This window comes from Hordeum vulgare, chromosome 6H, assembly GCF_904849725.1.
Source record: "Hordeum vulgare subsp. vulgare chromosome 6H, MorexV3_pseudomolecules_assembly, whole genome shotgun sequence".
Taxonomy (NCBI): domain Eukaryota; kingdom Viridiplantae; phylum Streptophyta; class Magnoliopsida; order Poales; family Poaceae; genus Hordeum; species Hordeum vulgare.
This window is the reverse complement of record NC_058523.1, coordinates 53,860,896-53,887,536: the sequence shown is the minus strand read 5'-3', so window position 1 is coordinate 53,887,536 and position 26,641 is coordinate 53,860,896. Positions and strand designations below refer to the sequence as shown.

Below are 26,641 nucleotides of genomic sequence, written 5' to 3'. Positions count from 1 at the left end.
CAGCAGTGGCCAAAGTTTCTTACAACCAACACTCGGCATACCGAGGTAAAAGTTTTCTCAAACGTCGTCAGGACTAGCGCTGGGACTGGCAGGCTCTACGAATGTGTTGAGGTCGATCCCGTCGGCGATGCGAGTGGCACTCTCAAGGAAGGTCTCCATGAAGTCTTCGAATCGAAGCTTTTTCGTGTTGGCGACTTGCAACGCCTTCAGCTTCTCTTCGCGAGCCTCCTTGCAATGCACTCGGACCAGAGACAGAGCAACGTCCGCACCACAGCAAGCCGCAGACTTCTTCCATGCCTGCACTCGGTTCGGGACCTCCTCCAGCCGAGTCATCAAGCCTTCCATCTCGTGTCGAGACTCGTCTTCAGGCCAAAGCTCCTTGTCGATTCGGCCGACGACTTCTCTCAGTCGACCAATGAAAGGTCCAACTTTCCTAGGCGAATGTGCGCTCGGAGCAGATCTCGATTGGCGTCCTCGCCGAGTGGAACGTTCTCAAGAATCGACTGCTCAACGTCAGCTGCCTCAATCTCAGCGTCCATGCAAAAATCTGCAAAGATAGGACGAGCAAACAATAAGCGCCGAATGAAATGCACAGTCCACAAGCACTCGGAAAAACAGAACTTACCACCGAGAAGCGCTATCATCTTCCGGGCCCAGTCACTGACGTAATTTTCCTGTGCTATACACCGCCTGTTCAACACTTTCATTTGTCCCATCAACTCGGTCCTTTGTTTCCCCATTTTCTCCACTTCAGCAGTCAATGCCTTGTTTGCCTCACGGGCCTGCTCCAAGGACTTTTCTCGTTCCGCCAGAACATCCTTCATACCAGCCATTGCAACCATCGCTGCATCCAGTTCCCCAGCAAACTGAACATTCTCATCCCTCAGAGTCTCGTACGCTGCTCCCATCTCGCAAGTTTTCTGCAAGTCAGTGCCAAGAGACGATCAGACAGATTCAACAAGGACAACAATAAAAATCCTAAGTTCTTCAGACCCCTGCCGACGCAAGCAGTCGACAGCGGTCTCGGGGACTACACCCAGTGGGTTCACTAAGAGTGACCCCACTGTCATGAACCTCAAACAGGTCCGCCCTATTGAGGTACATGGCAAAAAACAAGCCTATGAGGTTACTACTACCCGACCTGAGTAAAATTACTCTCGGGGACTCATCCAGTAGGTGCACTCGGAGTGCCCCCACTGCTAACATTCGAGCAGATTAGTTTTTTATCTGATCAAGTTAAAGAAAATATGTATAAAGACAACTGCCGGTGCAAGCACTCGACAGAAGTCTCGGGGACTACACCCACTGGGTTCACTAAGAGTGAACCCACTGCAAAATAATCATACAATATCCGAGTGCAATGCTCAAACACCCAGTGGGTTACAAGAGGAAAGTAAATACTTACTAGCCCACTTACTCGGATATCGTGTCGCAGTTCCAAGCTTCGCTTGTACACGGACGCGATGGAGTCGTACGCTTTCTTGGCTTCTCCCGCCATCAGCTCCGCCTGCACCATGGCCCCCTTGGCAGCTCCCACCTGATCTTCCGGGAGGCGCTGGACGTTGTACTCGATAGTCGACGGGCCCGCCATCGTAAGAGGCTCCTTAGGCATCACAAGGCCTGCTCCAGTCGGTTCAGCCGCGATCGGCGCCGTTTCAGTCGACGGCATCGCCTCAGTCGGCGGCGCGTCCATGGCGAGAGTGGTAACCGGCGGAACAACCTCAAGGACAGGCACCGCAGCTTGCTCGGACCTCCTCTAGTCGCCCTCCTCCACATAAATCACCCCTGAGGGAAACCCGACCGAACGGCGTGAGACCGCAGGAAAAAGGCAAGACCAAAGACACAATTCATGATGCAATAATGTAAACTCTCGGAATCGCCACGACGCACCTGGCTGGGATGTGACAACGTTGTCCAGATCCATGGGATCGTCCCCCTGGTGTGCCGGAGAGGTGGCAGAGGTGGCAACTCTGTCGAGTAAAATTCATTCGACCAATAAGCAGGAGTTCGATCAAATACTGAAAGAAGATAGAAGAACCATGCACTTACGTTGAGGTGACGAGAACTGTGACCCTCATCCGCGGCAGAGCCTTCCGAGGCTTAGATCCACTCGGTTTAGCCACCTTAGAGGGCTGACCTGCAGGCTCAGCAGCAGAGTCCCTGGTCCTCTTTGTGCTCCGAGCACTCGGAGCCACGGGAGCGGCTGGCGAAGCACTCGGTACCACAGGAGCAGCTGGTGGGGCTGGCGGCGCACTCGAGGATGCTGGTGGAGCTGAAGGAGCCACAGGTTCATGACGGTGCTTAGTCCGAGGCTCTGGCGGTGGAGGTGGCGAGTTCTGCTCCTCATCTGCCTCTTCTTCTTCTGCGGACTCCTCCTCCGTCTCCCCACTGTCGGAGACGTACTCGACGCTCTCCACGCTGCCCTCCTGGCTGCCTTCCTCCTCCTCGGCCGGATTCCCGTTCGAGACGGGAGAAAACCAGTTAGTCCACTCCTGCACAAGATACAGTCGACAACATCAGACGTCAGACAGCGATTCAAGAAAGCAATAAATCTAAGACAGTTGTGTGCACTCGACAAGTTGTACTCACTGCGTTTGGAGGAGGGTTGTCCGCGCGGAAGGCCTTCACTCGCCGAGCTCCTCTATGCTTTTCGCAGGCGCCAGTGATGTTGAGGACCCACGACGCCACCATCTCCCCGGTCACGCACTCGACGTTAGTCCGAGTGGAGTCCTCAGGTCCTGTGTAGTGCCACATGGCGTGGTGTCGAGCTTGCAGAGGTTGGATACGCCGACCTAGGAAAACCTCCAACAAATCTATGCCAGTGACTCCCCTTCGAACGACCTCTACAAGCGCATCGACCAGAGGCTGGATCTGGGTTTTCTCCGCCTTCGTGAGCGCGAGCTGCCTAGGAGGAGTCGGTCAGTCTAAGCTAAAAGGAGGGAGTCCAGTGGTAGCATTCGGGCAAGCAACGTCCTGGCAGTAGAACCATGTCGACTGCCAGTTCCTAACAGATTCACACAGCTGCAGAGCAGGATAGCTGCTTTTACTTTTCTTTTGGAAGCCTAAGCCTCCGCAGAGCTGGAGAAGGTGGGTTTTGTCATCCGACTGGCTGAGTCGTTTGATGGTCTGAGACCTAGCAGAGAAGATGTGTTTGAGAAGCCCCCAATGGGGAGGACAGCCGATGAAACACTCGCACAGCACGACGAAGGCAGAGAGATGAGCTATGGCATTGGGAGGAAAATGGTGGAGATGCGCCCCGAAGTGGTTCATGATACCTTTGAAGAAGGGATGAGGAGGCAGAGAGAAACCTCGGTGCACGTGGCTCAGCAGCAAGACGCGCTCCCCCTCCCGGGGCGCTGGCTCGGTCTCACCTTCCGCCGGCAACCTCCACGACTTGTGCCCAATCATCCCGTGCTCCACCAACTCTAGCAAGTTCTCCTCCGTCACCGTGGAGGGGAGGAAATCCCCTTGGATCCACCTCGCCGGTAGCGCTCGCTGCCGCCGCTGAGCAGGAGCCGCCGCCTTCCCCTTCTTCTTCCGCGCCTCTAGCTTGCTAGTCTGCCCCTTTGTCATGGCAAAGGCTGCGGATTCACGAGGGAGAAGGAGAGGGCAGGAGCTTAGGATGCGCAAAGGATGGCGAGAGGAGTGGAGCAAATGCAAATATCCGGCGAGTGTAACGCAAAAACCCTCGCCGCAGAGGGTTAAATAAGGTTCCGACTTGGTCACTGGCAAGTGGACCTGAAATCTTATCCCCCGACCGGTCACGGCGATATCAGTGGAGAAGATGAAGGCGCGGGAATCGAGGCGTCAGGTGCTACTCGAGCGCGATGTCGTCATCCCCGCTGAGCACACAGCAACCAAAATTTGAGGATCCCGGAAAATCTGCCGCTGTCAGTTGACTGGTCACGTCAGAAGATACCACGGAAGCACTCGGTCCCCGACAGTTTGTTTCACAAATATTTCCACTCGGATCGTTGGTCAAAGAAGATAAAATGGATCGAGGCAAGCAACGCCAAAGTCGCATCCGTACCAGTCGGATCCGTACTCCAAGCATCGCTTCGTCGTTCCAACCCCAATCCATTCGGGGACTAATGATGGGGTTATAGTCCTAGGGTAGGGTCGTAGGCGTGCCCTATAAGTCCTACCCAAGGACTATCCTTCATAAGGGATAAGGTCCTTAGTCAGTTCCGACTGAACTAAGGACTTTCCATTATCCAATCAGTAACGAATCATCCACCATCCAGTCGGAGATGAGCATTCGGAGTGTATCAAACTAACGACTGGATTCCACTCTATGCATCGTAACCCCCCTGGAGGGAAACGGTCGTACGTTTCCCTGTGCCTTTATTAGCATTTAAGACATACATTACCTGTAACGTAGGCATTTATTCGCCACTACTCCACCCCTGTGCACCGAACCGTTGTGGAGGGCAGCGCACTCTATATAAGCCGCCCTTCCCCACTGGTGCAAGGGTTATCAATTCACTGTAGGGCTATTACCTCCACCGTAGAGGGGCATGAACTCATACAACCTCGCCGTAGCTAAGGCTCTGCCCATCCTTTCGTACCCTACACATCTACTGTCAGACTTATACCCACGACAAGCGGAAAAAGATAGAGTGGAAAATAGAGATGCATGTGCATTAGAGTTTTTTTTATGATGCATTCTAATGGTATAGCTTGCATTGGAGAAAAAAGATCAATATAGATGCATCAAGATACTTTTTGTCATGGGGTATCTGTATCCATATGCCACCATTGTATATGCCGTAAGGACATGTACAATGCATAGCCTCAGGGTGATGCCACATATGCCATGTAAGGTCGAATATAAAAAAATATGTTCGAATAAGGAAGCCGGATCCTATGCAGGAGGCGGGTGTTTGAAGAGAAAATGTGTGATCCGGTGTAAAAATGAAAAAAAAATTGAAAGTAGAGATGCATGTGTATTAGAATCTGTATTTTTTATGTTTTATTTTTTAATAAGGCATCCTGATGATAACTTGTATTAAAAAAATCATGCCTCAAGCTACTTCTATCATGGGACATTTGTATTTATATGTCACCGTTGTACATGTCTTTGTGTTGTTAAAACTAATTATGTAATTAGGGGAAAATCTCCCCTTGCCCAACCGTCAAGCGGTTCCTCCCGCAATGACGGTTCTCTCTCTTTTCTTCCTGGAACCGACACATCCCTTGGATGATCGCGTCTCCTCCCGTTGTATAAAATGGCAGATCCCTGTCATCATTGAATCAAGAATCTCATTTTCTTCAAACACGTTATCAGCACGAGTCTACCAGAAAAGGAGCGAATAGAGAAACAGAGAAGGAAAGAGAGACTCGCCGCTGGTGAGATGTCGCCCTTGACTACTTTCTTCCTTCGCCTCATCAAGGAGGACAACCGCCGGAACCGCCTCGTTGCCCGTCGCCCCCGTACCCTCGCTGGACGCGGCCTGAACGCCGCTGGAAGCGGCCGGAACGCCACTGCACGTGGTCGGCGTGCCACTGGACGCGGTCAGAATGCCGTCGGTGGCTTCGCACGGGGCGGTTACCGCCCCCCCAGGCATGCGGGTGGCCAGCGCGCCACAGAGGACGCCGCCCAGGGCGCTCCTGTCGGCCTTGGTGCCGCCGCGCATCCCCCCGTCGACCTTGATCCGTGGCTGCTCGCCGGCCCGGCCGCGCCGATGCTACGCGCGGATCCATCCTCGCCTCCTCCCCCGCCCGAGGCATGGCTCCCGCCATGGACGCCAACGCCTGGCGCTGCAACCGCTGGTCCGAGTCGCAACCCGCCTGGCTACGCCCCGGTGCCCATGCGTTCCGAGGTGGATGCGGAGGCGGCCCTCGCGTTCATCTCCGCGCCAACCGGCGCCTCCGGCGTCGTGCGCCTTGGAGCCGGGATGGAGGCCTCACCACAGCAGGAGGTGGCCACGGATCCGGGCAGCCGCGTGGAACGACGCTTCGGGCGCGGTGTCGCTGCCATCGACCGTTGTCCCGGCCGCCACGCCGGCTCGTGGGCTCCGGCGAGTCTCGGCCTTGGCGCCGCTCGCTAGGACCCCGTCGTCGGCGCCTCCTCTTCGGACGAGGAAGGGCCCTCCTGGGGGCGCCGGTGATAGCCGGAGTTGTGGAGCGAGTCGGCGGCCCTCACTCCGCCCGCCACCGCCTGGCTCTTCCATGGCCCTGTGGCGTGGTGGAGAAGGAGAGGCGAGGTGGAGAAAGAGATAATGGGAGGTGGTGGTGCGGTTCGAGGCTTCCAGCACTAGATCTGCCCACTCCCCTTTTTCTTTTTTTCTTTTTATCTCCTATGCATGCGGTGGTGGGGTTTGACCCGTTGGGCTGCTGACAAACCGAATCATTTTTTGATTCGATGGAATATGCTGGGGCTGCTACTCGTGTGGTTGTATTCCTGTAGCGTTTAGTACTAGTTTTTTTTCTTGTTTAGTACTAGTTAGTACTAATTATTGTACATAATGTAGTTTTACACTATGCTTAGTACTGTTTTAGTACTACTATTTACACTTAGTCTAGTTCTAGATTTACTCTAGATTAAGATTTGTGTAATTATAAGTGTGTTTATGTTATGCAATGGATTGATGATATAAATAAAGTACCGGATTTCATCTGGGAAGAATGACATGTTTCATGTGTTTACCACATATTTTTTTGAACATGTTTCTTATTGCGATTGAGATCAGCTTCTCTCGCATATCAAACTTGCAAATTTTTGAACATTTCTCCCTCGTCTTATTTGGAATCACAAGGTGATGAGTTGGGATCTACTGCTCATTTGCAGACTATCCCCTCTTACTGTAAGGTCTACGCTTTGTCAATCTTGACATGCGATTACCTTCAACGTGTATTCCTTTATATCTAAATTGTAGCATACACAAGGTAATGGCCATGCAGCCTATTACTGTGAGATCTAAGTGATCTTCAATGTGTTATGTTCACACAATTGAGGTTGAGAATTTTTCAAGTTTTACACTTGACTATCAAATTTTTGCATTCTTATTACACAACCATGCTGGGTTTTTTAATTTACCGCCCGTAAATTAATTATCTCTGGTTCCCCATGTAGGCCAAGATGACTGCCAAAGAGTTTGAGGAGCTTGCCCTCAATGGCCACAACTATCCTACATGGGCCATGGACATCAAGATCAGTCTTGCGTCCCGTGGGATTGCGCGTGCAATCCAGCCCCCGGAGACTCATCTCCCGGCTGGAGCCACGCCGCTGATAGAACAACAGAATTATGCTGCTTTATTCATCATAAGGCACCATATTCATCCAGATCTCAAGTCTGAGTATTTACAGGAGGAATCTCCTAGTACTCTGTTTCTGGCGCTCAAAACGAGGTATGAACAGCAGAAGGCAATGGTCCTGCCTGAAGCACTTCATGATTGGACTCATCTTCGCCTTCAGGATTTCAAGTCCATTGGTGAGTACAATCATGTTGTTCATAAGATATGTTCCAAACTGCGCTTTTGTGAGAAGGAACCTACTCAGGGGGAGATGATAGAGAAAACTTTATCTACTATGATCCCTTCTGATAGGATCCTCCAACAGCAATACCGTGCTCGCAACTACATTGTCTATTCCGAGCTTATTCACATGTTACTTCAGGCTGAAAAGCATGATGAGCTACTCGCTAAGAATGGCTCTCAGCGCCCAGTTGGGGCACAACCTTTACCTGAAGTTCATCTGAATGTAGCGAATAGACAGAAGTTTAATGGTACCTTTCGAGGTAAACATTCCAATTCTGAGCACAAGCACAAGCGCAGTGGGAACAGAAAATTCAGAAACATGGGCAAGGGCAAAGGCGCTGCAAAGCCAAAGTTCGATAAAACTAAACTTTGCAACAAGTGTGGATGCTACTCGCATTCTACTGAAAAGTGCTCAATGCCCAAGCATCTGGTCATGCTGTACCAGCAATCTCAGGGACGCAAAGCACCTCAAGGGAAAAGGCTTGAAGCTAACTTCAACCTACATCCGCATAGCGCAAATGGAGCTCGCGATTCACAGGATATTCCTCCTGGACCAAGCAACGCCAAGATTCCTTATCCACTTGAGGACCGTGCTGAAACGGAGGCCATGTTACTTGAGTACACCTCAAACGATGTGTTTGGTGACTTTGACTAGTCCCTCGACCTCCTTAGTGATCTATTTAACTATGTCCATTTGTGATGATTTTAATAAGAACATAAGTTTGTTGTTGTCTTTATATTGTATTGTATCAGCACATTTTATATAATAAAGATTGTATTCTATGTATTAACATAAGGTTTTCTTATTGAAAATTCTTTCGTTTTTATATAGTTTTTCTATGGGGACAATCCGATGGAAGAGGAATTATGCCTTGTGGACAGTGGTACCACAAACTCCATACTGAGGGAGATAAAATATTTCCAAACTCTGAAAAAGATGAATGGTGATATTCTAACTATCGCTGGACGCGATACAGTGATTGTTGGTACTGGACATGCCATATTCACACTCCCAAGTGGTACACAAGTGATGATAGAGGATGCTTTATTGTATCCTGACTCATCACATACCCTGGTCAGTTATCGAGATATCTGTAAGAATGGTTTTCATATTGAAACCCATGAAGACAACAAAGAGGAGTATTTACTCTTTACTAAAGATCACAGATATGGCAAAAAGGTACATGAGAAAATTCCTTCTCTATCGTCTGGTTTGTACTATACGTACATCAAACCCGTGGAACATGTTGCATACAAAGTAATTTTTCAGAATGTTGATGCATTCTAAACCTGGCATGATCGCCTGGGCCATCCCGGAATCGGGATGATGAGAAAAATTACTAGCAATTCCATTGGTCATAATTTGATTGAGTCAAAATTTCCTCAATCTTCTGATTTTGTGTGCACATCTTGTGCCATGGGAAAGCTAATTTTGAGGCCCTCGCATCTCAAAATACAAGCTGCACCACTTCAGTTCCTTGAACATATTCAAGGAGACATTTGTGGTCCTATTCAGCCATTATCTGGACCATTCTGGTATTTCATGGTTCTGATTGACGCATCTACACAATGGTCACATGTGTGCCTTCTATCCACACGAAACCATGCATTTGCCAAGATAATGAGGCAAGTCATTAAGTTTCAAGCCCATTATCCTGAAAGTCGAATTAAGACAATTCGAATGGACAACGCTGCAGAATTCTCCTCACGTGCCTTCAATGATTATTGCATGGCTTTGGGGATTGAAGTTCAGCACTCTGTTCCATATGCCCATACACAAAATGGTTTGGCTGAAGCATTGATTAAGAGGATTAAACTCATTGCAAGACCTTTGTTGATGAATTGCAACTTGCCAACCTCTTGTTGGGGTCATGCAGTTTTACACGCTGTTGACTTGATACAATTGAGGCCAACTGCATATCACAGTTCTTCCCCTCTGGAATTGGTACGTGGAAATCCTCCTAGCATTTCCCATCTGCGTAAGTTCGGATGTGCTGCATACATCCCAATCTCACCACCACAGCGGACATCTATGGGCCCACATAGAAAGTTGGGGATCTATGTGGGGTACAAATCACCGTCGATTATCAAGTACCTGGAACCCCTAACTGGGGATCTGTTCACAGCCCGTCACGGTGATTGCATATTTAATGAGGAACATTTTCCGGCATTAGGGGGAGATTTCAAGTACCAGAAAGAATGCCCGGAAATTGATTGGAATGCTCATTCCATTTCATCCTCTGATCCACGTACCCATGAGACCGAACTTCAAGTTCGGAAGATCATTAATTTGCAACAACTTGCAAATAATCTGCCAGATTCATTTACTGATCTAAAAGGTGTTACAAAATCCTTAAATCCGGCCAGAAACGCGCTAGAAAGAGTGGAGGTACCAATAAAAACCACTCAACTCCCTGTTCCTAAAAAGAGGGGGAGTAGTATGGCCTCTGACCTGGAGCTAGCTTCTAGCAAGCAGCAAAGGAAATCGAGGAGAAAATCCTCAGAGTTAGTAAATGTAGGTCAACTCAACGTTGACAAACACCTGATGTGTAGTTCACACCCAGTGGAAGGACAACCTCCACAACCCAGCTCCAGTGTGCACAAACTGGCTGGAACATCGGAACACCCAGACTCAACCATATTGGGAAATCACGAAGAGTCTCTAGGGGTGCAGGAAATTTCTATCAACTATGTTGATTCTGGAGAATCATTTGACCGCAAGACTACGACTGTCGACATATATTTTGCTGAAAAGATTGCAGATACCCTTATCACTGATCATGATCCAAGGTCTATCGTCGAGTGCCAAAGGCGCTCCGACTGGCCTAAATGGAAGGATGCAATCCAAGCAGAAATTGCCTCGCTTAACAAAAGGAAGGTATTCACTGAAGCAATACCTACACCTCCCAATGTTTTCCCCGTGGGATTCAAATGGGTTTTCCTCCGGAAACGGAATGAGAACAATGAGGTGGTGAGATATAAAGCAAGGCTCGTAGCACAAGGTTTTACGCAGAAACCCGGCATTGATTTCAATGAAACATACTCTCCAGTAATGAGTGGAACCACTTTCCGATATCTTATATCTATGGCAGTGCAAAATCGTATATCCATGCAGTTGATGGACGTCGTGACCGCATATCTTTACGGGTCACTAGATTCAGACATATATATGAAGGTTCCTAACGGAATCTCCGCCCCGAATAACAGTGCAAAACGCAACATGTATTGTGTAAAGCTGAATAAGTCATTGTATGGCTTAAAACAGTCGGGACGGATGTGGTACAACCGACTAAGTGAGTTCCTTCTTCAGAAAGGTTACTCAAATAGTGATGATTGCCCATGTGTCTTCATCAAGAAGTCCTCTACAGGATTTTGCATCATTTCTGTGTATGTTGATGATCTCAACATCATTGGCAGTGCACCAGACATTGATGAAGCACGCAATCACCTAAAGATGGAATTTGAGATGAAGGATTTGGGTAAAACCAAATTTTTCTTAGGTATTCAACTTGAGCACCTTCCCTCAGGAATCATAGTACACCAAGCTGCCTATATCCAAAAAATATTGGAGAAATTCAATATGGACAAATCCTATCCATCTAAAACTCCTATGGTCGTTCGATCTCTAGACGTAGAGAAAGATCCGTTCAGACCGAGGGATGATGGAGAAGAGGTGTTGGGACCTGAAGTTCCATATCTCAGTGTTGTTGGAGCGCTTATGTATCTTGCAAATTGCACAAGACCTGATATTGCATTTGTAGTGAATCTACTTGCTAGACACAGCGCAGCTCCCACCAAGCGACATTGGTCTGGAGTAAAGAATATCTTTCGATATCTCCAAGGCACAAAGGATCTTGGCCTATTTTTTCAGTTCCAGCAAAATCTAGACTCTGATATGATTGGGTATGCAGATGCCGGTTATTTGTCTGATCCCCATAATGCCAGATCTCAGACCGGTTTTGTGTTCCTACATGGTGGTACAGCTATATCATGGAAGTCTCCCAAACAGACTGTAGTGGCTACATCTACCAATCATTCTGAAATAATTTCATTATTTGAAGCATCATGTGAATGTGTATGGCTTCGCAGAATGATAAACCACATACAACAGTCATGTGGAATTGGTTCTATTGAATCACCCACCATTATCTATGAGGATAATGCGGCATGTGTTGCACAGATGCAGACAGGATATATCAAGAGCAATATCACTAAGCATATTTCTCCTAAATGGTTTTTCCCCCACAATCTTCAGAAAAGCGGGGAAATAAGCATTCTGCAAGTCAAATCATGTGACAACCTTGCTGATTTGTTTACTAAGTCTCTACCAAACTCAACATTCCAGAAATATGTTCACGGAATTGGTATGCGACGACTTAGAGATTTGCAGGCAACAGGGGAAGTTTCTTCTTGAGATATCCTTGTTCGAATAACATCACATTATGCTATCTCTTTGTGAGTTTACATTTCAGGTTCACATCAAAGTCTTCATGAAGAACTTTTGAAGAAGAGTTTTTGAGATGATAAAGCTTTCCGGACAATCATGAAGATAACTCCACATGGTCAAGTATAGATTAGGGGGAGTGTTAAAACTAATTATGTAATTAGGGGAAAATCTCCCCTTGCCCAACCGTCAAGCGGTTCCTCCCGCAATGACGGTTCTCTTTCTTTTCTTCCTGGAACCGACACATCCCTTGGATGATCACGTCTCCTCCCGTTGTATAAAATGGTAGATCCCTGTCATCATTGAATCAAGAATCTCATTTTCTTCAAACATGTGTCTCTGCCAATTAATCATTGCCAGCGAGCCATGCATGGGCTGGGCAGCAGTTGCCGCCAATCTCCTCTTTTTAAGCACGCTAAGCTCAGCCGATCCCACACCCCACACTCCCACAGATCCAGTCTTTTCGTTCCGACCGATCAGCGCGAGACAAGCTTGGTGAGTTGGTAGGTGTCGGCAGCGGCCGTCGGCATGTGGAGGCTGAAGGTCGGGGAGGGCGGCGGGCCGTGGCTGCGGTCCACCAACGGCTTCCTCGGCCGTGCGGTCTGGGAGTTCGACGCCGGCGCCGGCACGCCGGAGGAGCGCGCCGCGGTGGAGAAGGTGCGTCAGGAGTTCACTGATGGCCGGTTCCGGCGCAGAGAGTCTGCCGACCTCCTCATGCGTTTGCAGGTATGCCCTATATATGCATGCATGTTAACGAGTACTCGTTACGTAGATGTCTGTTCGACACGGACGTAATTTTTTTGTCAAATCGATTAATTAAGCAGAGAAAAAGATGTCGGGTTAGTTCGTTATATGCATGTACAGTAAGTAGATGGCTTCTCTGGAGAACAACGGTTCCCTGCCTTTCTGCAGGGGCTGAATCTTGATTCTTGAATGAAGTATGACCCCATATATTCCGTCTACAGTGGTGATGCTGTCCTCTGTGAAGCTCTAGCATGGCCGTCCTAGCATAACATTTCTATATATGTCCGGTTTGGTAGTTTGTACTACTCCCTTTGTTTCATCATAATATAACGTGTATTGGCATTAGTGCAAGTCAAACTTGTACTTCCTCTGTTTCTAACTATATGAAGCTAATAAAATGTCATATACTCTCTCTGTTTTTAAATATAAGTCTTTTTAGATGTTTTACTAGAGGATCAGGGGACTATATACGAATGTGTATAGACAAATTTTATAGTGTAGATTCACTCATTTTGCTCCATATGTAATCTCCTAGTAAAATTTAAAAAAAAAATAGGAATGGAGAGAGTATTTAGAAATGGATAAAATATACATTTGACTGAAATTAGACAATAGATTATCAACATCTAGAATACAATGTAAATAAAACAAGAAAATACTTTCATCATGGATGTAATGATATAAATTTGATATTATAAGATATTGATATTTTTTTCTAAAAATTTGGTCAAACATGAATATACTTGATTTCCTGAAAAAATCCGCCATTGCTACTGCATCATTCCTGTGTCTTGTCTGTGTGTGCCAACTATACTATGTAAACTTTTATTCCAAAGCACCTAACCTGGTTGGTACGTGTTAGGAAACTTGTACGATCTGCTATTGTTGTTAATCTTAAATTCTTAATTATGTTTGTGCGGATCTTTTGATTAAACAAATACACCTTACATTTTGAAATTTTTCTAACAAAAATGCAACTTAGATAAAGGAACGGAGGGAGTACTTAAGAACATCTACAGTCGGGCGCCTCAAATAATCCCTCGCACGTTCATGAATGTGTCCGGTCAGTGAGCGGGTAGGGGAAAGAAGAAGAAAAGTGCAATCAGATCCCTCATATTATCCCTATATGTTCACGCTGACTATAAATTCTCATATCCTTCTCAAATATGTGGAGGATACGAGGGTTTGCGGACGCGTTCGGACCCGTCCGATCAGTCTGTCACATTGGACGCGACCTTATTCTGGACCACATTTTTTCCTTATCTTTTTTTCTTTTTTCCTCTTCATCAATTACGTGCAAGTGACCGGACATGTAAAAAAGAAAATAAGAAATGTTAGTATGTACTCCCTCCATTCCTAAATAGAAGTCTTTAATTTTTTTTTCATTAGTGGACTACATACGGATGTATATAGACATACTTTAGAGTGTGGATTCATTCATTTTGCTCCGTATGTAGACTCCTAGTGAAATATCTTAAAAGACTTATATTTAGGAACGGAGGGAGTAGAAAATAAGAAATGATAGTCCCAAAACACTAAGGCACATTACATTAGTATTTGTTGCATGCATATTAATTAGACCCCATCTATTAATTGAAGGACGAATGCATGTAATTTATGTGGCACGCTTTCTGAATTTGAAGAGGTCTCTTAATTAATAGCATGTTTTAGTTAAAAAAGAAATAGTGTGATTGGCTTCCTCTGTAATTCAATTTTTTTTATCCAATCTTTGTGCCTAGGTTGGAGTTCAGCTTTTAAAATGCCTATGCATCGAGACAGAGGGAGTAGTAACTTGGACTATACACCCGGACGGAGGAAGTTACTCTATATTACCCCTTAAGCCTCGTTTGGTTAAGGGGGATTGGGAGGGTTTGAGAGGAAAATCCTCAGGGGGCCCAGAAACCCCACAGATCACCGCGCGCCCATTTGGTAGAAGGGGTTTGCTTAACCCAATTCCCTCCGTTCCCCTTCAATCTCTTTCTATCCATGTGTTTCAAAACCCTCCTCGGAGGACTAATGGAAGCAAAACCCCGGGGATTTGAGAGGATTGGCTGGAACAAAGGGATTCATCCAATCCTCTGAAATCCCTCCCTCCCAAAACCTCTCCAATCTCCCACCAAAGGGGGCCTTATTGTGAATAGTCTTAATCAAATAGTAGTACGTATACCTCCATCTTGTTGGAATCTGTACTCCTGGGTCCATCAATGTGACGTGCAAAAGTCGTTCCTCAATTGTTCGTTCTGAGACTTCACAGCCGAATTAACACTGTAACAACCAACTTGTCAGGTGATTGAATGCGCCATTTACGAGTGCCTAGCTGTCTGCCTGTCTCTCACAAACCTTTATTTCTTACCACACCGCGCAATAGTTGCTACGCACTTGCTCACTGTGTATTTCTTCGAAATTTAGTCGTCCAAGTGCAGTCTTACTGTTGTTGATTGTCGGAGATGCTACAGCATGATGCGGCTCTCTTCAAGGGTTTATTCTCAGAGCCACTCCAATGCATACAAGACTAGCGCCAAGCACATAACAATTCTTAAACAACAAACCTCAACAACCAATTCTGAACTTCACCGCTGTCTCTTCGCCATCGTTTTCGCACGATTGTTTTAAGTTTTAACTAAACCTGTGTCCATCGATAGATCTGACGTAGGAATCGTATATATCCTTTCCAAATAGCACCAACTCTAGTTTCAAGATTGCTTTTATTAGCAATTGGGTATGAGCTGCCCCGCCTATCTCTTGTCTTCGCCGGATATGGGATGTTGAGGAAGATGAACAGTAAGCTCTTGGATTAGATCCTTGCTCCTTTTTGATCAGGCAACGGAGGGAATGCTGGTAGATGTAAAGTAATGGTCTAGCTGCAGCTCGAAAGAGAGTTAATGCATTGTGTCCTGTATTCTAATGTTCGTCATGCACACATATTAAATGACCACGCACAGATCTGAACTGTTTAGGTGTGTGTCGGTTAGTATTCACTTATTACGAGAAACTAGACTAGTTGCTGCGAAAAACTTGTTAAAAAATATATGGATAAATTTTAGAAAACAAATGGTAATGCAAAACCCATTATAAAAATGCGTTGCTTAATAACCTAGAAAAAATTCATGCATGAGGATATGTTTTGCATGAAGAGATTAATAAAAAAAAGTAACTTATAACTACATGCATGGCTTGATGATGTGACATTGTTGCATGAAGAGGAAAATTGAATAATGGGTTCTAGCTATTTAAGAATAGAAGATTACTTTGTCAAAAAATGCATGCATCCCGAGATAGCACGGGAGCGGGCGTAATTTCAATGTGCAGCGTCGCCGAGTGTTCGTACTCCACTTTTGCAGGACCAGTTGGTTTCTTCATAATATGAGTGACGTAATGTATAACAAGATAAAATAAGTCTATAAATAAAATAATAAGTAAAAGTCCCAATGTTATTATTTTACTGTGAAGGTAATAACTTAGATTAATAACATATACTTACTTCTCATTTAAGTAGTCTGAGTAACTAACTAATTTCTCTTTACTGTGGAGTACTCAATTTTTTTTTCTTTTTATTAATTAGTTATCACATTACATTTTTTGCTTAGGTGACATCTATGTTACATTTATTATGGTTAGTCTTAATGAAAATTGAAGAGAGTGGTCTTTTTTATCATTTTTTCCTATATATGTCCAGAAGTAAGGACAATTATTATACTCCTATACAGGTTTGGGACCGAATTATGGAAAAGTCATGGTTGCACCCAACTTCGGTGCATCCATAGGTGCATCCATACAATGAACAGGAAATCTTTTAAAGAAATCTAAAACTTCGTCGATATGATTATGAGCAACTGTTTTAGGAGACTGCAAAGTTTGGTTACCAAAAACATCAAAATGATCTCAATACAAAATGAAATCTTCTGTTTTTAAATAGCTATAATCCATTACCTATGTTTTTTAGCCATGCAATCATAACATATAAGCAAGTATGCATGCAAGACATAAATAATATCTTTTGCATTATTCTACGCATGCCATGGCGCCACATCGTCAATTTATGCATATTAGTCCTAAGTAGTTTTTGCATTAGAGTTCATCATTCATATTTTGTTAGAAACTACATTGTAACTATAATTTTCACTCTCTTTTTATACGCTTTGTACTTTATTGTTTTTAAGCTTTCATTCGCAATAGTAGAAATAAGGGCTTTCGTCCCAGCTCGAAAAACACATTAGTCCCGGTTCCTTTACGAACCAGGACTAATGTTATTATTAGTCCCGGTTCAAGCGGCAAAGGCGCCGGTCGGGCATTAGTCCCGGTTCAAATGGGACCTTTAGTCCCGGTTTGTGTCTCGAACCGGGACTAAAGGGTTTGGAGGCTTTAGTCCCGGTTCGTGTCTTGAACCAGGACTAAAGGGTAGACCTTTAGTCCCTGTTCGTGACACGAACCGGGACTAAAGCACGAACAGGGACTAAAGGTGTTCAGATTTTTTTTTTCTGTTTTTAAATTCTTGTTTGTAGTTTCTGTTTTAAATTGCTTATATCTTTTAGGATATTTGATGTTTTTGATTGATTCTTTTTGCATTAGATTCAAAATTTTGTCTAGTTTCTGTTTGTGCCATTAGTTTTCAAATTTGAATGGTTTAAATTTGAATTTGTTTAAATTATTTCAAACCCAGTTTTTGAATAACTTGAGTTTACAAATAGTTTTTGATTTAATTCTTTTTTCTCCCACTCATGTGTTAGATTGTTGTCACAGTAAGATTTATTTGGTTATTTTTATAATAACTTAAATTAGGATTTTAATTAAAGAAATATTGTTTTGCTTATATAGTTGTTTTAGTCATTTAATTGTTGTTTTTATTATTTTTAGTTAGTTCTTTTTGTAGATTTTAACATGTTGTAGTATGGTGCATATTTAATGCACAAAAAAAAATTACAGTTCAATTAATTTTTAAAAAATGCCTTTGTAGCAGATGGGTTTTCGTCTGAAACCTTGATACTTTGAGTTTTGTAGAAAATAAACAAAAATGATAAAATCTTCAAAAATTAAACAAAAATGATAAATTCTTGAAAAAATAAAATCCTTTGAGATGTTGTTAGGTTTTAGTGTCTAGTCGGTATAGAAATTTTGAGATATGAATTTTGACCGTTTTTTCAAACAAAGGAAAAAAATAAACGGCCATAACTTTTGCATACGACGTCCAAAAAAATTTAATATATAAAAAAAAACTAGAAAAAATTGGTACTCGATTTCACCCGGGCTTGCCTGGTGAAGTTTTCTCACATGCTCAAAATTCCAAATGAAAAAAGAGTTATTTCAAAAAGAAGTTTTTTCCAAAAAAGAAAATAATAATTTTATTTAAAAATATTAGGTTGTTTTCATTGAAATTCACTATTATTGTTACTTATTAAGTTTATTTTAATAATTGTTTGTAATTCAAAAAATTAAATCATGTGACATGACATCAAGACCCAAGTTGTTTAGGATTGATAGCTTACTATTGTCAGGAAAACAACAAGTGCACACTTGCAACTAGGGGCGATAGAACCAGAAAGTTAAGCGTGCTCGGGCTGAAGCAGTGAAAGGACGGGTGATCGGCCAGGAAGTTAGACGATTTGAAATGAGTGATCCACGCTAGAGCAGTGAGGATGGGTGATTAGAGATTAAATTGTCAAATAATTCAAAGATTTGAAAATTGGAATAAAACATAAAAAATATTCAATTTTAAAAAAATCTACCTTTTCGGGTCAAACAAACAAAATAAACAGACGGATCCTTTAGTCCCGGTTCGTAAGTAGAACCGGGACTAAAGGTACTCCCTCCGAGGCGCCCACGTGGAGCACCTTTGGTCCCGGCTTGGAACAGGGCCGGGACTAAAGGTTAGGCCTTTAGTCCCGCCTCTTTGGTCCCGGTTGGTGAACCGGGACTAAAGCCCCTTACGGGCCGGGGCTATAGGCCCTGTCCCCACTAGTGTCGCTTTCGTTTTTGATTTTTTATAACAACTATTTATCTATTTTTAGCAATGTTCCTGCAGCAACGCCCGAGGCATCATCTAGTACAAATAATGTTGTGCAATCAAGTTTACTGTTCACATGTTTATAAAAACTTTATTGTTGTTGTTTTTTTTACAGAGCTCCTTAGATGCCATTTGGCCATCAATTTTGCAAGCACCTAAAATATTTGGTCATAATCATTCACAAAACTTTAGATTTTCTTTTGATATATTTTGCTAAGTTTTTTTTATCGTGGGTGCACAGGCACGCAAAGGCACTGGGTACACAAAAACCACACTCACTATTATTTGGACCCACAATTCCAATCATGAATTAAATGTGCCGATCTACCAACCTATAGCTATCTAGATAGTTTGGAGTTGCCAGCCAACAAGCCTTGGACACTCAGTCCACATTTTTCAGGACTGACATGTTACTTTAGCTTTAATTTGTGTCGTAAGTATAGGTGACACCCACAAACTAACAAACTAAACTTAACCTACTATATTTGTAGTATGCACAACAGAACAAGCATCAAGGGAGGGACCGTTGCCTACCGCCCATGCAGAAGCTCGAGGAGAAAGACAAGGTCACTGAGGAGACCGTGTTGGTGTCGCTGAGGAGAGCCCTTGATCAGGTCTCTTTGCTCCAATCGGATGACGGTTGTTGGCCCGGGGACTTCAGCGGGATAATGTTCATCATGCCTGGTTTGGTTTGTAATTTTTGATGACTATTTTATATGTCAAAAAACATCTTACATTTGGAGACAAAGGGAGCATATATGAGTAATTATAGCCCGGTTAACTTAGAAATTATTATTTCTTAATCAACATTGATAGCCTTCTGATCATATAAAAGTGTTTTTGCATGAATCACATGTTCAAATTACATGGTTGTTGACGGTAACTTGAAAATAGTTACTTCTTAGATGTCTAAGAAATAGCCAAAAAAAGTCATACATGTACTTGATATTCTCGTTATTTTTTGTTGTTGTGTGCACTTGCAGATATTTGCCCTCTATGTAACTAGATCACTCAACACCTTGGTGACGCCAGAACATCGACGAGAGATATGCCGCTATATATACAATCATCAGGCATGACATCACACACTTTCATATTGCACTTTCGGGTGTATAGGCTGGGAGAATTATTCTTCAATTGTGTGATTTTTTTTTTGTTCACACACCGATCATTCATATTTATTTCCTTTACCTTTTTATTTATTGTAGAACGAGGATGGGGGATGGGGCACCCTAATTTTAGGATCGAGCAGCATGTTTGGTACATGCTCAAACTACATCACTCTGAGACTTCTCGGAGAGGAGCTAGATGGTAACGGGGCGTTGGCTAATGGGCGCCAATGGATATTGTCCCACGGAGGCGCTACTCTTGTGCCACAGTGGGGGAAGATATGGCTCTCGGTATGTTTACTTGTTCATGAATAGCACCCCAACACATAAATAATCTTGGAGCATTAATATACATGGACGGATTAAGGAGACAAACAAGCTACTTAAGTTTGGATTAAAATAATGGTCGCAGATACTTGGGGTGTATGACTGGTCCGGGAACAACCCGATCTTCCCCGAACTATGGCTTGCGCCGCAGTTCCTCCCGTTTCATCCAGGTATGTTGTCGATCCATGGATATATTTTTCAGGCAGTCCTAATCTTTTGATGCTGGATTTTCATGTAGTCTTCCATCATTTGAAGCATTTACATATACTTATAGTAATACCTCCGCAAACGAATATAAGATGTTTTAAATCACCGTAGTGGCGATCTAAAATGTCTTATAATATTAAAATAATGATCTAAAATGTCTTATATTAGTTTACAGAAAAGTACTATATTCAAAGTTTTGTTTAGAAAAACATAATCGATAAGGTCTTTTTTATAAGAAAACATAATGGTTTTTTTAAATATAAAGGTATTTTTCTTTTGCATGTACATGTAGAGGACACCTATATAAAGTGTGGGGGTAGAATATTTGTTTGCCCTGGCCACATGCGAATTTCTTTACGAGGAAAGTATTCCCTCTATACCTAAATACTCTATTTGTTATTAAAGAACACTAATACAAATATCCCAACTACAAATATTATGGTATAAAGAAAGTACTAATTAAAGTTTCACGTGTTGTGCATAGGGAAATTCTGGTGCCTATGCCGTATGGTGTACCTTCCCATGGCTTATCTTTACGGGAAGAAATTCGTCGGGCCCATCACCCCAATAATTTTGGCGCTACGGGAGGAGATCTACGACATGCCGTACCACAAGATCAACTGGGGCATGTCACGTAATGCATGTGCTAAGGTTCGTTCAGTTTTTAATGAACGCAATCTTTTAAGGGAAACACTAACAATCAACTGATGGATCTCTCGGTCGCATCCATCACCCTCTCCACTTGCCACGTGCCCTTTTAGACCTACTCGTTTCTATCTTAAAACAAAAGCAACATGTGTTAGGTGCTCTGCAACAGGACCAATGTTGTAAAAAGTTTCTGCAAAAGAAAAAAAGGTTGGGAAGACCTCTATTTCATAAAAAAACTGCAACGGAACCTCTGTTGCACAAAGCTTCTGCGAAAGAAAAATGTTCGAAAAAAATCCGTAACAAGATCCCTGTTGCACCAAAAGTCCACAACAATACCTCTGTTGCAATAGTTTCCGCAACATGATTTTTGTTACAAAAGATTCTGCAACACAACCGTTGTTGCAGTGATAAGACGAGGCTAACCGGTGGTTGACACCAGATCAAAGGGCTGGCATGGTGGCTCATAGAATTGCCATAATCCTCAAAAAATTGAACACAACCCTGTTGTTCATTTTTCATTTTGACAGAACAGAACATGGTTTTGTTAACCAAATGAAACATAAAACTGGATAAAACAGAAAGAACAATTGTTTCCATATCAAGTTTTATTCATAACCACAGTAAATTCCACCAAGTAAATGAGAACATAACGTGGAAGATATATCACATCCGCTTCTACCGTGTCCCGCATCGAGAAAAAACAGTTGGCGGGAGCCCAACTGCCACGGAAACTTCTGCGTCCGCCGTCCACGTCCACCGTACGCCGCCCCGGACGTCGGCCCGGACGTCCCCGAACATTAGTCTTATCAAGAAAGGCTTGGCCATGAAGCTCTACAACCGGACAAATAGGGGACGCGCCCAACTTTAGAGCATTTAGGGGATCATATTTACTATGTCCAGTTGTAGATGCTCTAAAGTTTAAATTCACCACTTTGATTGGCCATGAAGCTAAGACGAATGGAAACCGACTAACAAAGCATCAAGAGGGACATCATCTCGTGAGACCGGTAATCCAAATCCGTAACCGCAACACTAGCCTAATTACCTTGCAATCAGCAACCAAGAAAGGCCAACACATAGATGGAGACGTTGGGACATGATTACATAGGAAGCTACTATTGTCCACACGGAAATAACCCAGAATAAACCTCAAACATACCCTGAACTATGGTGATAAATAAAGAAACAAGACTACTTCTATCTCGTGAATCCAAAGACTAATTTGAAGCCAACTGTGGCAATGAGTTCAGTTCAGAAAAAGCGAGCCAAAGAGATTTGGATATTGGGAATGGCTAGAGACTAACGTTTCAAATGGTAATGTCGTGGTTTTGATAACCTTAATTTCCACTTCACGAGCTAATGTTGTACTTTCTCCATGCTTCAAAAGAAGGGGTATAAATTTTGTTGGAAGAGAAATTGCACAAAGTTCAAGTAAATTATATAAAAGATTTCAACCAGCATAATACCCCCTCCGTCCCAAAATAAGTGCCTCAAAAATGACTCAACAACATTTTCTAATACACGTCTAACATTTTCTTAATACAAATTAAACATTTTTGTAGCATATGGTGAATATTTTTCTATACACATGTTAAACATATTTCAAATACTTTATTAATATTTATAAATATACGAACAATGTTTTTTGTACATGTTCAATATTTTTCTATACATTTAGAAAAATGGTTGATTAACATTTTAGAAAAAAAATACATGGTCAAGTATTTTCTATACACATTTAACATTTTCCAAAAGCTTGATTAACATTTTCTAAACACTTTGTGAAAAAACAAATGCTTTATTTGCTTGATTATCATTTTTATATACATGACCCAATTTTTTCATTATTTTTTAATACATGGTCAATTTTTCCTATACACATTTAACATTATTCAAATGTTAAATTAACATTTTACAAATACTTGTCCAAAAAAATTCAAATGTTTGATTAACATTTCTATATACGTGATAAAAAAATCATTTTTAATACCTGATAAACATTTTTTGTATGCACATTTAACATTTTCTAGTTTCTTGATAAACATTTGTCAAATACTTTTTCAACATTTTTTAAATGCTTGATTAACATTTTTATATACATAATCAATCTTTTTTTATTGTTAAAATACATGTCAACATTCTTTCTGTACACATTTAACATTTTTTAAATATTTGATGAAAATTTTCAAAAATTTGTTCAACATTTTTTTCATAATGCTTCCTTAACGTTTTTATAAACATGATAGAAAATCCTTTTTTAATACATCATGAATAATTTTTATATACATATTTAACATTTTTTGAATGCTTGTTTGATATTTTTCAGATACTCAACACTTTTGAAATACTTATGAAAAATTGAATTTTTTTTGGTAAAGTGCTTTTTGTAATGTATATATATTTAAAATATTTTAAAGCATAAAGAAATTGCAGTAATAAAGGGAAAACGAAAATTAAAAACAAAAAAAAGGTTGTGACCCGCCGCACGTGTGGGCCGGCCCATCTCGCTTGCCACTTTAGTGAGTCGGAACTTGGACTCGCTAAAGGCTGAGATACACGGTCCGTGAGCAAAGTGGCGGCACACCCACATGCGGAGGTGACCGCAGTAAGTAGTGGCTCCGAGTGGCCGAAGGCACATCACCGGCCTCTGCGTGCATGCCTTCACCAGCACGAGCACCCTTCACTCTCTCTCTCTCTCTCTCACACACACACACACAAGTAAATGGCGGCTAATTCCTTCATGTTGTTGCTCGTCGAAGAAAAATATTTTTGAATGAAAAGGATTTTCCCGTCGCCCACTTTTTTTATAGATTTTTTTCGGAAAGGAGGCAAAGATTGCCTCATCCGTTAAATAAGCACAAGATAATTGCCCAGTTAATTATGGAAAACTGGGCGAAAACGGTTACAACTGTTGAGTGACACACATAAAAAAGCTCACGCACACGACTTCGAAGAGGGTCTCGACAAGACAACACTAGGCGTCATCGTCATCACTCCTCCCCTAGAGGCGTCATCGTCATCACTCCTCCCCTAGAGGCGTCATCGTCATCACTCCTCCCCTAGAGGCGTCATCGCCATCCATACACTGTGGGAAAACTACTTTGACTCCGCCGTAGGCGATCATCGACTCAACCCACCCTGAAGAGGACACGTGAAGCTGCATGAAGAGCTATGCCATAATCTGAACTAGGTGCGACCAGATGACGCAACTCCGACTCTGACGAAGAACTTTGAGGGACAAAACCAGGCACGGCTGGCGCCATGGGAGATCACCGAACGGGTTACCTGCAGCCAGTCATCGTATACCATAGGCCCCCGCCGCCGCACCTTCGACTCCGTAGCAACAAACAAACCGAGGCAAAAACCATGGACACACCAAAGAAGAGTCAACTACCACAACCATTGCCGCGTCGCCGACATCGCTCCCACCATCATCGTTGTCACAGAAGCCTGGACGCCACACCCGTCGCCAACCGCCATCCAACGGTCCTGCTCGCCGATGCCAAGCTCCCAAGACGAAGCTCCCAAGAGGGAATACGACACCAAGGCACCGCCATCGTCCGATCATAGATCGGGATTTCCCCCGGAGAGTCCAAAATTACCGGATCCGCGCAGGAGGGGTGGGAGAACAATCAACGATGCCTCCAAGAAGGTCAACAACGGCCATAGCCGCCGCCATTGCTAGTCACGACACAAGTCCAAGACATGGTTTTCACCAAGATCCACACCGCCTCAACCGCACATCATCCTGCAATGGCGTCGGTAAGCCCACCCAACAACACCACCACTGAAGCTTCCCATCGACAAAGAAGCACAAGATCCACTGCAGCCAACCGCACCTCGCGGAGGCCACCGACGGCCGGAGACCGGAGCGCACTTCGTCGTAGCCATGGGCCTCCGATCCGCGCACCTCTAGGGGCGTCAATGCGGTGCCAGACCGCGCAGACATCCACCAGTCGTGCCCTTCAAGGCTGAAGCTGCTGCTCGAGCACCGTACAGGCCGCTCAAGCCCCTCCACCATGAGCTCCATGCCAGATTAGCCGCACACCATGCCCATCACATCCTTGTGCGTCCGCCCATCGACTCCTGAGGAGCGATGCCCGTAGAGCATGCCTGCCCCCACGCCACCCAGCTTGCCCCGCCGCCGCGGCCCGCAAGCAGCTGACCGTAGGTGAGCCAGATCCGGGTCTGGATCGAGATCGAGAGGCCCAACCCCGCCACCCCCATGAACAGACACACACCACCTGCCCACGCAGCCACCGCCGCAGGCAAGCCTACGCCGCCAACGCAGGCGCACATCTCATCGTCGTCGCGCCTCGCGCTAAGCACGGTGACCTCGCCGGCCACCATGTCCCACGCCGCGAGTCACCACCGACGCGGGCCAGGCTTTGCCCGGCAGCTCCCTCTGGTGGCGGCGATGAGAGGGAGATGCGAGAGGCGGACTAGGGCCGATGGCGCTTAGGGCTCCGCCCAGCCGCTCGCGGGAGGGGTCGGGACGAAGCGAAGGGGAGAAGAGGCTGAGCTCCATCGTCGCTTAAACACAGGAGAAAGTTTTTTATAGAATGAAGCAAAGCAGTTCAACATGGTTCGGTATTGCTGCTCCAAAACTGGAGAACAGCTAGAGAAACTAAACAAACCTGGCCTCATGGCCCTACAACTCTAAAAACAGACATATGTGAAAGCAAAAGTTCCCTCAAGCTATGAATTAACTCTTGTATTACAGGCCCAAATAGAAATCAAACGCTAAAACCACCATGTAATCAACACTGATGCACTTTCCCAGCGATTTCAGTATCTCCTCCATGGACTCCTTGCTTGACACCTAGGCGACCCGAAGTAGCTCCCCACATCGCTTGTCCAGAAGTCGAATACAGTGTTGAACAAGCGCTCCATGAGCATCGTCGCAGAGAATTTTCCACTAATTCAGATAGATGCTTAACTTAGCAAGAATGCACTTTACACTTCTCCAAGTACGACCCTAAAAACAAAATTCATTTCTCAGTTTTCAGATGCTCTACAATAAGGCGACAATAACCAAGTTAAGCACTGCATTTTTCTTAGGATTATGCCAAAGAGTGATAACCTCTCCAAACCCAAAGATCTTTTGGATTACAAAAGCGTGAGAGACATAATCCCATAAGTGTTGCACAACAACACATTCAAAAATAAGGTGATGCACTGATTCATTTTCATCATAGAATAAGCAAGTGAAATCATCCACAGGTTTACGTTTATCTAGATTATACCTAGTGAGAACTTTATTGCAAACACACAACCACAAGAAAACATGAATTTTGTTGCGGGCAGACCACTTTCCATAACTTATTGCCAATAGCAAAAACTATGCCACCAAAATTATTTTTCTCATAAAATGATTTGACCGAGTAAATACCATTAGGCTCTAGTGTCCAGATAGGCTTATCCGCAATATTCGGAACACCAAATTGCCCCCACCGACCCCACCAACTGATCCCAAAGAACTAAACCAGATTGTTATACCCATCTCCTAAAAGTCGATTTCAAAGTAGTCCCTTCCCACACCTATGACATAGTGCAATCTCATTGATTACACATTCTAAATAACTCCCAAAACTGCACTTTAAAGGAACAATCCTTAATCCAAACATCATGCCAAAAGCTGATGAATTCCGCGTTACCTAGCTCCTATTTATAAAAAAATTA

The 26,641-nt window shown here is 43.9% G+C and overlaps 1 protein-coding gene across 1 annotated transcript in view; it reads left to right on the top strand.

The window, feature by feature from the left end:
• Window positions 1–12,378: 12,378 nt before the first annotated feature.
• LOC123405066 (achilleol B synthase-like) overlaps window positions 12,379–26,641 on the top strand; it is a 31,309-nt gene continuing 17,046 nt past the window's right edge. Inside the window, exons 1-6 of the mRNA XM_045098918.1 lie at window positions 12,379–12,649; window positions 19,160–19,357; window positions 19,652–19,741; window positions 19,877–20,068; window positions 20,190–20,274; window positions 20,796–20,962. Of these exons, the coding sequence (XP_044954853.1) occupies window positions 12,452–12,649; window positions 19,160–19,357; window positions 19,652–19,741; window positions 19,877–20,068; window positions 20,190–20,274; window positions 20,796–20,962 (930 nt within the window). The 5' untranslated portion in view covers window positions 12,379–12,451. The remainder of the gene's footprint in view (window positions 12,650–19,159; window positions 19,358–19,651; window positions 19,742–19,876; window positions 20,069–20,189; window positions 20,275–20,795; window positions 20,963–26,641) is intronic.